We start from the raw sequence: 10005 nt of genomic DNA on the forward strand, positions 1-10005 counted from the left end.
GAGATACCTCATGCGCGAGCACTCGATCGCCGCTAGCCTTCTCCTCCAGAGGCCGCTCCGGCCAGGAGCTTGTAGCCGAGCGCCACCTCTGGCTATTCTCCTCGAGGGAATCACCATGGTGGGCGGATCATGGAAGGAATGAGAGAGTGGGCGCTAGGAGAGAATAGGAGGAATTAAGTGAAAAACGTTCGTCTGAACGCCGGTTAGAGCGAACGCTTCAAACGCGTGACGTGACGATTCCTCCAGCACCAAGATTCGTGCGCCTGATCCAACGATGGGAGCGATGTTCGCTCGAATTTTCTAAAAACCTGACGTCTGTTGTATAGTCTTTGAGTTTCTTTTCTAATTTTAATATAACAGGAAGAAGGATTGAGCGTGTAGTCGTTTCGTTTGCTTAGCCTACTCTTTCACCTCGCCGTGTGGGGTACGCAGGCACGCGGCTGTCCCCGTCCGCGTGGCCTCCAACTCGACTCCTTCCCCTCGTCTCCCCAACCAGAAACCTAAACAGAATCCCAACCCACCCCCGCAGCCAATCCCACCGGACGCCAGCCAGCCCTCCCGGATCAGCCCCAATCTCGACTCCTCCGCCGCCTGAATCTGGTAAGCGCCCGCTCTCCGCTCTCGCTAGATCCGCCCCCTACCCCCCCGCGGGTGCGGTGCCCATCTCACTTTTTGCGTCGGTTCATCGCGGCTAGGTGGCTGGCTTCTCATCGGATCGGGGTCGTGGTGCTTCCGGGCTCGGTTGGCTCTGATGCTTTGGGTTTAGCTACGCCTATTACGATTGTTGTCGCAAATCACAACTGCTAGTTCATCTCCGTCGTTTTTGTAAGGAAACATTACTTTGCGCCCAAGTGATATCCTAGCTCGCGGGCTATATTTGTGTAGGCTGGTTCTAGTGCCGAATTTTTCATCTAGAATTTTCGTATCTAGCTGCTATTGGCTTCCTGTGTTGCGTTTTAATGCCAGATTGTGAGTCGCAAGCTCGTGTTTGTTGGCTATTCACCCTGCCGAGCACCAGATTTCTTTGAGCTTCTGTTCTCATAATTGTCCACTGAATGATTATACCTCACCATGCTTCTGTGTCAGCAGGTTCCAAGTCCATATTTGAGGTGCCACCATGTTCAACAGGTTATTTGGGAAGCCCAAGGAGCAGGCCAACGCCGGCGCGTTGGCCACTTTGGATAAGTTAAACGAGGTGAGGCGTCAAGTCTACTGTTTTGTTTTTCTTATACCGTCTACACTTTGGATAAATTAACGGAAATGCTAACTGGCGAACGTTCGCTGGGAGCGGGTAGCAAATCGAATGTTTTTATGGCAACTTAATTGTGGCGAGGATGGCAACTTTAGTTTGCAAACACAGCAAATTCTGGCCAAAAAATGAAATGAAGCGAATTTGCCATGTTCTCCAACTAAACTTGCCGCCCTTGGCAAACATAAATGGCCATGCAAATTGTTCGCAACTGCCATGCTTCTCAGCTGACGTTCACTGGATCAGAGGGTCCTGAATTAAAGAGGTAGTTAACCTTGCTAGCTTGTATAATTAAGTTGTTGAATGCACGATTAAGATTCTGACGGTCATTTTGTATCGCATTGGCAGCTTCTGATCAACTAGCTCTTTAATTTTCTGTCTTGGTATATGGGGAATTTAGTGTGTAGGAATTCTCATGTGATTTCAGCTTCGTTCAAGTGTATTTGGTGTGCAAACTTTGTATGATTAATAAACTCTTGTCCTTTCTTTCGTCGTCTGCTTCTGAAGTTGCAAACCTTAAGCTAGTAGCCTCTTAAGGAGGGAAGATGGCCTCTATTTGCTGATCTAGTGGTGAAGAACTATCCTAGCGTTACAATCAATTTTGGACACTTGCCTATTATATTATATAAACATTTTAGAATTCTCACAATTTTTTATGTATTTAGACTCTTGATATGCTGGAGAAGAAAGAGAAAGTGTTAGAGAAAAAAGCAGGTGCGGAGCTTGAGAGGGCCAAGGAGTTCTCAAAAGCAAAGAATAAAAGAGGTATGGTTGATCACCATAGCATGCCCCCCCCCCCCCCCCCCCCCCTCCTCCTGTTGATTGGAGGCAATGCTTTTCTCAAAGTAAAATGGTAAATCAACGTCTGTTATACACAGGCCATGGTCCTACTTCGCAATGATCATCTATGTTTCTGCATTTTGATCCAATGTGTATAAGGTGCATGTTTTGTGTAGTGTTTTATGGAAGCCAACCTTTACCGTCATTTTACTTAAAGCAGTGATGATTCTTCATGTAGCTAAATACAGCTTATTCATTTTGCTTCTGTCCACTCTTTCTTCTCCAGTTGAGAAAATCTGATTACCTTGGAATGTTATCTGGTCTTAATTATTATGTAATGTAGAATAGAGTATTACAGAACTGCAGAAATACCGCATGTCAATTGAATCACTGTTTTTCATCAGCGGCCATCCAATCATTGAAGAGGAAAAAACTTTATGAGCAGCAAATTGAGCAGCTTGGGAATTTCCAGTTGAGAATCCATGATCAGGTTACCTCCTAGTTCTAACTATGTTTTTCTCCTGATTGTTGCATCCATGTATCTCACAGTGTTAATCTTGTTATATAGATGATCATGTTAGAAGCTGCTAAAGCTACCACAGAGACTGTTGATGCATTGAGGACTGGAGCTAAAGCTATGAAAGCGATGCAAAAAGCAACGTGAGTATTGGTTCATTTTAATTTAGGATTTGCTCCACTAATTGTTTCCTGGAATTGAGGTCTCAAGATGAACATTTTTCTTTGTGCTACAGAAATATCGATGATGTCGACAAGACTATGGACGAAATTAATGAACAGACAGAAAACATGAAACAAATACAAGATGCTCTGTCAGCTCCTCTTGGAGCTTCTGCTGATTTTGACGAGGTAACTCACTAGCCAATTAGGATTTATGATCTTGGGGTTTAGATTTCATTCCTGTTCTGATGCATTTAATACCTACCACACTGAAAATTTGACAGGATGAACTGGAAGCGGAGCTGGAAGAGTTGGAGGGAGCAGAGTTGGAATCTCAACTACTGGAGCCTGTTGTAACTATTCCTATTCATACGACACCCGTCCCAGGCAAGGCACAACCAACTCGTCCTGCTCCACAGAAAGCATCGGCTGAGGAGGATGAGCTTGCTGCACTGCAAGCTGAAATGGCATTGTGATCAGGTCATTGATTTATCCTTTGTTTGATATTGTAATGTATTATGCTCTTCCGTCCATCTGACCAAACGCTTACTAATCGCTTGCTGAGTTTAGTAATTGAAATGATCTCAAATTCTATGGGTCACATATATCTTAAATCTTCTGCATAGATGCAGTCAGTAGCTAACTGCATAGTATGTACTCCCTGCGTAAAATTTTATAAGATCGTTTAGATCACTAAAGTAGTGATCTAAAAGATCTTATAAAAGTTTACAGAGGAAGTACCATAAGAGATTAACCCATGCAATTGTGTTCATTAGAATTTTCTGGGTCTAGTCAGGATTTAGGACACATACGATCTTTTTAAAACATGAACTGGCATTCTAGGTTGACATCTATCTGAGGGTGGTGGTGTAACCTGTTGGCTACTAGCCCCATGAAGAGTTGGCCAGGAGATCAACCGTCTAATCTGAGTTGTAGTGTTTTTTTCTCGAGAGTACGCAAATTGCGTACCATATTTTTATAGAAGGCAGCAAAGATAGTTTACAAGAGAACCTATCGGCATTGCACGACACTCCACACAAGAAAATTACTCTTATCGTGATACTGTCTAGAGACACCATACCCGGAACATTCCAGTCCCATAGTTCATCGATAATCTTAGACACTAAACAAATGACTGAATGTTGCTGCTCCCCATTGTGAAACATCCTAGCGTTGCGCTGCTTTCAAAGGCTCCAGGATATAAGAATGACCACCGAATCGAATCCTTTCCTTAGCGTCTTTGGCAACGGCTGTCTGGCTGTAGACCATCACTCTTCTAAACAGTCATTGGTCGTCGGAGCGGCGATCTGGATATTGAGTGCAGCAAGGCACTTATGCCAAGTTTCTCGAGCATAGACACACTGTGTGGGGATGTGATCTACCATGTCCAACTCCTAGAAGCAAGTGAAATATGAGAGGTTTGCTGTTGCAGCCCATGCCTGTGTCGACGGTCCGAGGTCCAACACTAAAATAAGTTCTTGATCTTAAGTTCAACTGCACCAACGAAAACAATTGGCACATTCAGGATGCATGTAGACCAATATGCTACGAACTTGTTAGAATTATCTTTAGCACTGAAAACATTTGTCATGCGCATTTTTACAATGAGGAAAAGGAGGAGAGGGGGTTGGTTGGTTGGTGTATTTCTTGAATCTCAAAGATGTTTGTACGGTGGGATTCTTTGGTCCAGCTGAACTGGTTCAGCAAAGCATTTCGCTTCACACTTGTTTGAGCTAGTTTGTTAGAATCACCAGAATAAATTCTTGCCTATCCAAGGTTATGCCATTTCCCTCTTGTGCGCGGGTAGCCTTCTCTTACGTTCTAGACGTGGTTACTTAAATTTTTGTCTGTTCTCTCATTTTATCTTCTCGCACCATCTTCCCTCATTTGATCAAACACCTCTAGGATTTGCAGTTTCTGGGAGGAACACATACAAGAAGGTTAGTTTCTTGACTCATGCATGTACTAAGCGAGCTGTGGCTGCTGGAGCCACTGCAGGGACAGCTACCTGGGAGTCAGGACCAGTTGGGTGGTGCTATCACTGATAGATTCACCAGATCATGTCTGTCAGCATGTCTGGAAACTCCTGAAGAGAGAACTGACTGCAAATTATATCCAGTTTAGGGAGCTGAGTGTAATTTTCAAAGCCAACTAATACTACTGTACAAATTCTTAAGCACCCGAAAACAATGTGTCACCCAGGTCACGTGTTACCCCCTTCATGCTTCTTACAAGAGACTAGAACCGTTTGTTTGAAATCGACATTGATTACATTTTCCTGGAATGAACTTGCTACTGTTATCAGATTTTACAGAATTTGTTTTATTCTGTTCAAGATGGATGATGTTGGAAGGATTTTCATTTATTACGGGAATTTTGTTACGCTGATTCTCCATTTTTTATATGCTCCTGCTTTGTGTTTGTATTTCTTTGCATGAACTCTCTTAACACTAACTGAAAACCCGCAGGCTCCCAGTGAAGAAAGAGTTGAAATGTACAAATGATTGGCTGGACGGTACGTGGTCGCAGGCCAGTCTGGCTACACATATATTTGCCCGTGTGTGTATAATCTTGGGTGGGAGACATTTGACGAACGAGGCAGGAAAGGCTGCTCCAGTCCAGTGTTTATTTCTATCTAGTTGTTTGATTGAAGGTCTGTTTCCCGGACATAATTTTTGGCACGGTCAGCTCCATTCCAGGTCGTGTGCAATGCTCATTGTTGTGGCACACTATTTACTGTTGACCCGTATTATCTCTTGCCATGTATCAAGTTATCTCATTCCAGTGTTCGCTAATTTGGTGTGTTGATGAGACAGTTCTTTCCTTTTAATTCTATATATACAACTCACCAGTACTATTGAGTTTGGCACTCCCTCCGTTTCTAAATTCAAGTCTTTCTAGAGATTCCAAAAGGGACTACGTACGAAGTAAAATGAGTGAATCTACACTCTAAAATATGTATGTATATCTGTATGTAGTACCTATTGAAATCTCTAAAAAGACTTGTATTTAGGAACAGAGGGAGTATTTATGATATCAAATTCTTGTGTAGCCAAAATCCAATTCCAGTTTCTTAAATCTAGGCCCAGTTCATAGGAGCCAGTGAAACTTCTGGTGCTCATTCTAGACCGATTCCCTAAATCCAGAACACTGTCACTTAACAATCCTATGGAAAGGGCAGGCAAAAGTGGGTAATCCTATGGTGGCCGATGACAACAGGCATCCATTTGGAGCTCTGAATTTCGACTAAACTTGCTGGGATGGTACTTCCAAATACTCCAGCTCACGAGAATAACATTTTTCACGAAAGAAAAAGGACGGGACTGCCAATTGACTCCTTTTTTTTTTGGCGAAACCAATCGACCATGTCATGGACTGCCAATTGACTCCTTTTTTTTGGCGAAACGAATCGACCCTTGACATGTTGCAATATACGGAAGGGACCCTCTTGGGATGGAATCACTACTCCCAACATGGCCCAATATTGTCGCAAGAGATACCAACATTCGTTTGATGAGAAACAAAAATGATATTGAGAATTCCCGTGTGTAAAAAGAGATGCACCAAACTCTCATCATTGCCTCTGGACACAAGAAATAGCCATATGTACGAAGATCCTTGTTCTTACTTAAATTAGTACTGTACGAATTCCCTGGTGTTTAGGCGATCCTTCGGCATCGAACAAAAGAAACCATCACGCTTATGTCGACAGGATGATTTCCATAGTCACCCAAAAAAGATATGAACTTCAGTATGTCTTGTTAGAGACATGCAGGCCTTAGCCGAAGACAAGATATGAACAATCCTTTTCTTTTTTCCAGTTTCTGAGAGATTTCGTGTCAGCTGCTAAAGATCAAGCAACTCATAGGCTTGCACTGAAAGTGAGAGCTGAAAAAGACGTGCAACACTGGGGAAGCTTTAGCCTTGGACATTAATTCTTCCTTCTTTTTGGAGTATGAGCATAGTTCAAGGAAGACAAGTGGAGATACTTAAAAGCCCCGGTAAAGCAGTCTTGAATGATTATTGTCTTGATAAAGCCATATTGGTTTCTTTGAATAAATTCTAAGATTACTTTTTGCAACCTAGTATGAGCCAAAAACTTTCTAATTATATTCATGGAATTGTGCAAAAGGGAAATAAGCGTGTAACCTTGGAGGGCACACCTTTCTCGGGCATCAGTGTTGTACATGAGTCATTGATGCCCTAAAGATACATTGTCCCGTTGGAATGCTTCACACAACTCATATAAATCCCTTGAGACAATGGAGCCAACCCTTTTTTGTAAAAAAGAAGACGGTGTTAGAAACCCATTTGGGCCCAAGGGTTTTACCAGAGGACAAGGACTTAACTACCCCAACAATCTCTTTTTTAGTTAAAGCTCCTCGAAAAGATTGAAATTATCAATTGCTTGTAAATGACTGTTCACATCAAAGTGCATTTGCTGAAAATCAAAGGTTCCCATCATCTCTTTACAAACATTCCAAAGCAGACCAACTTTACCTTTGATATGTGACTACACTTCCATCATGCAAACTTGTGACAAGTTTTTCTCTATACCTGATGGTGGCATTGGCATGAAAGAATTTTGTTCCTTGATCGCCAAACTTACCCATTTGATAGTGTCTATTTGCTTTTTCAATAAATTCTTTACTAGTTAAGAAGAGATCCAGGCTTAGCTTGCAGTTGTTGAATTGTGTTGTGCTTATTTATAAACTATTGTGAGAAACTAGCCTAAAACAAGCAAAAGCGGGTCAAACGAACGCTAAAATAAGAAAACAGATGGGAAAATGGGATTATATATCCATATTGTAGTTAGAGATATTCATATATATATATATATATATATATATATATATATATATATATATTTTCAAACAAGAGTGGGGCTTTACCTCAAAACTTGGAAGAGGTTTTGTGAATTGCAAAGAAAGAATCCACTTCATGGGATTAAAGATCACATTTTGCTTGACATATTTGTAATGGTCTAACCTCAGTATCTAGAATGCAACTAGAAGCTAAGTAACTTTTGGATAGTACCTCTAAAAGTTATGATGATTGGAACTCAAATGAGCTATTATCAACACCTACTCCCAAGAAAAGAAGTGTGCTTACATTGAGTAGAGATGATATGAATACATTGAGTAGAGATGATATGAAAGAAACTAAGAGATCTATGCAAGAAAGGAAAGGGGAAGGGGAAGAAAATTCTATGAACCTTTCCTTTTTTCGTTAAGTTCAAGTCTGACGAGAGTAATATTCTACAACTAACAACTCATTTATTTTGAGACCGACCCACTTCCTATCTAGGATTTTATTTACTAGTCCTTTATATTCCAACGTGTCAACCGCCAAATGCTTTGGCAATTTCCCCGGGTCCGATGAAGCAATATAATTTTGAACCAGACCTTTTGATCTTTGGTTATCTTTCGTAGTAATAATTAATTTATATATATTTCAACTGCCAAGTAAAGAAATTGCCTCCAATGGGTTACACTCTTCTAACTAATACATGTGGTCATGTAATTAGAGTTAATTATTTATATGAATTTGAGGACCTCCAATGGGTGACACTCTTCTAACCAATACTTGTGCTCTTGTCATTAGAATTAATTCTTTATATGAATTTGATGAAGGTGATATTTCAATTAATTAGAAAAATACCATTTCAACATGTACATTAAGAGGGATCTTTCTGAGAATTCTAATAGAATTGCAAATTTGTTCCTTAGAGAGGACCATGAATGATATCAAAGAAATTGTTAAACATTGTTCCATAATCTAAACTCAACCAGAACATGTTATGCAAACTCAGAAAATTAGAACTCAATAACCCACCGCAATGCCAAAAGCAACCTTAAGCTTGCCACTTATTAGCTTCTTGAGTTTCTAGCCACCACTTAGAGATCTCTGAATTCCTCGGTTGCTTCAAAGAGAGCTAGAGCTAATTTAATACTATTATCAATGTTAGCAAAGAGGACGGATAGCTGTGCTTGCCAGACTCTAACCATCCTCCCTTGATTATATAATTTGACTGCTAAATTCTTGGAATTGCTAGGCTGGTCGCTATGTTTGCTCTTTGTCGTTTGGCTGCTGGCTTGTGTGTTTGCTTTTGCGATGCTTATAGCTTTTATAAAGTGGGGGCTAGTTGTTTCGAGTCTTTGTTTACCTATGTCAACTGCCCTAGCTATCATTTTTTTGAGAAACCTTGTCGCAAGGGTAGGAGGTTCCTGGATTTCATTAAGAAGAAGAGGGATGATCCAATTTATAAGGAAAACCAGACACAAAACCTAATGTTCTCGGTTAATCAGGGAAACCGAGTGAACCCCCTCCCCCCAAAAAACCCCCCCAGAAAAAAGACACTAGAGTTGGGGATAGGGACAACGAAAAATGCAACATCAAGGGACGTCGTCTCAAGTGCAACATGATACGTCTCCAACGTATCTATAATTTTTGATTGTTCCATGCTATTATATTATATGTTTTGGATGTTTTATATGCATTAATATGCTATTTTATATGATTTTTGGGACTAACCCATTAACCTAGAGCCCAGTGCCAGTTTCTGTTTTTTTCCTTGTTTTAGAGTTTCGCAGAAAAGGAATACCAAACGGAATAAAACTTTCGCGATGATTTTTCTTGGACCAGAAGACACCCAAGAGACTTGGAGTGCAAGTCAGAAGAGCCACGAGGCGGCCGCAAGGGTGGAGGCGCGCCTAGAGGGGTAGGGCACGCCCCCGACCTTGTGGGCCCCTCGGTGACCCCCTGACCTAGATCTTCCTCCTATATATTCTCATATACCCCGAAAACTTCCAGGGGAGCCACAAAACCACTTTTCCACCACCGCAACCTTCTGTACCCGTGAGTGAAGGAAGTATGCCCTAGAGGCAATCATAAAGTTGTTATTTTATATTTCCTTATATCATGATAAATGTTTATTATCCATGCTAGAATTGTATTAACCGGAAACTTGATACATGTGTGGATACATAGACAAAACACCATGTCCCTAGTAAGTCTCTACTAGACTAGCTCATTAATCAAAGATGGTTGAGTTTCCTAACCATAGACATGTGTTGTCATTTGATGAACAGGATCACATCATTAGGAGAATGATGTGGTGGACAAGACCCATCTGTTAGCTTAGCATGTTGATCGTTCAGTTTTATTGCTATTGCTTTCTTCATGACATATACATATTCCTTTGACTATGAGATTATGCAACTCCCGAATACCGGAGGAACACCTTGTGTGCTATCAAACGTCACAACATAACTGGGTGATTATAAAGATGCTCTACA

At 41.2% G+C, this 10005-nt stretch overlaps 1 protein-coding gene across 5 annotated transcripts; it reads left to right on the plus strand.

Annotated features, from left to right (window-relative positions):
* The first annotated feature begins 381 nt into the window (after positions 1-381).
* Positions 382-5502, plus strand: SNF7.1 (SNF7 family protein). Of its 5 annotated transcripts, XM_048673889.2 has the most exons (9): positions 423-600; positions 696-825; positions 1090-1195; positions 1915-2014; positions 2434-2519; positions 2598-2689; positions 2782-2896; positions 2992-3187; positions 5176-5502. In XM_048673889.2, exons 3-8 carry the CDS (start codon positions 1118-1120, stop codon positions 3181-3183), a joined length of 663 nt encoding a protein of 220 aa, XP_048529846.1. In that variant the 5' UTR covers positions 423-600; positions 696-825; positions 1090-1117; the 3' UTR covers positions 3184-3187; positions 5176-5502. The 5 variants fall into 5 exon arrangements, with proteins under 5 accessions (XP_048529844.1, XP_048529848.1, XP_048529847.1 ...); XM_048673887.2 differs by lacking the exon at positions 696-825 and having other exon boundaries at positions 382-600; XM_048673891.2 differs by lacking the exons at positions 696-825; positions 5176-5502 and adding an exon at positions 4613-5089 and having other exon boundaries at positions 382-600.
* Positions 5503-10005: the final 4503 nt, after the last annotated feature.

The sequence above is a fragment of the Triticum urartu genome, chromosome 5A (assembly GCF_056163025.1).
Source record: "Triticum urartu cultivar PI428250 chromosome 5A, HENAU_Tu73, whole genome shotgun sequence".
Lineage (NCBI taxonomy): Eukaryota > Viridiplantae > Streptophyta > Magnoliopsida > Poales > Poaceae > Triticum > Triticum urartu.

Excerpts from the sequence above, each read along its gene's own strand:
- SNF7.1 (XM_048673887.2), top strand. The coding sequence starts at position 1,118 with ATGTTCAACAGGTTATTTGGGAAGCCCAAGGAGCAGGCCAACGCCGGC. Across the intron at positions 1,196-1,914 it reads CTTTGGATAAGTTAAACGAG|ACTCTTGATATGCTGGAGAA; the intron begins GTGAGGCGTCAA and ends TTATGTATTTAG. Across the intron at positions 2,520-2,597 it reads AGTTGAGAATCCATGATCAG|ATGATCATGTTAGAAGCTGC; the intron begins GTTACCTCCTAG and ends CTTGTTATATAG.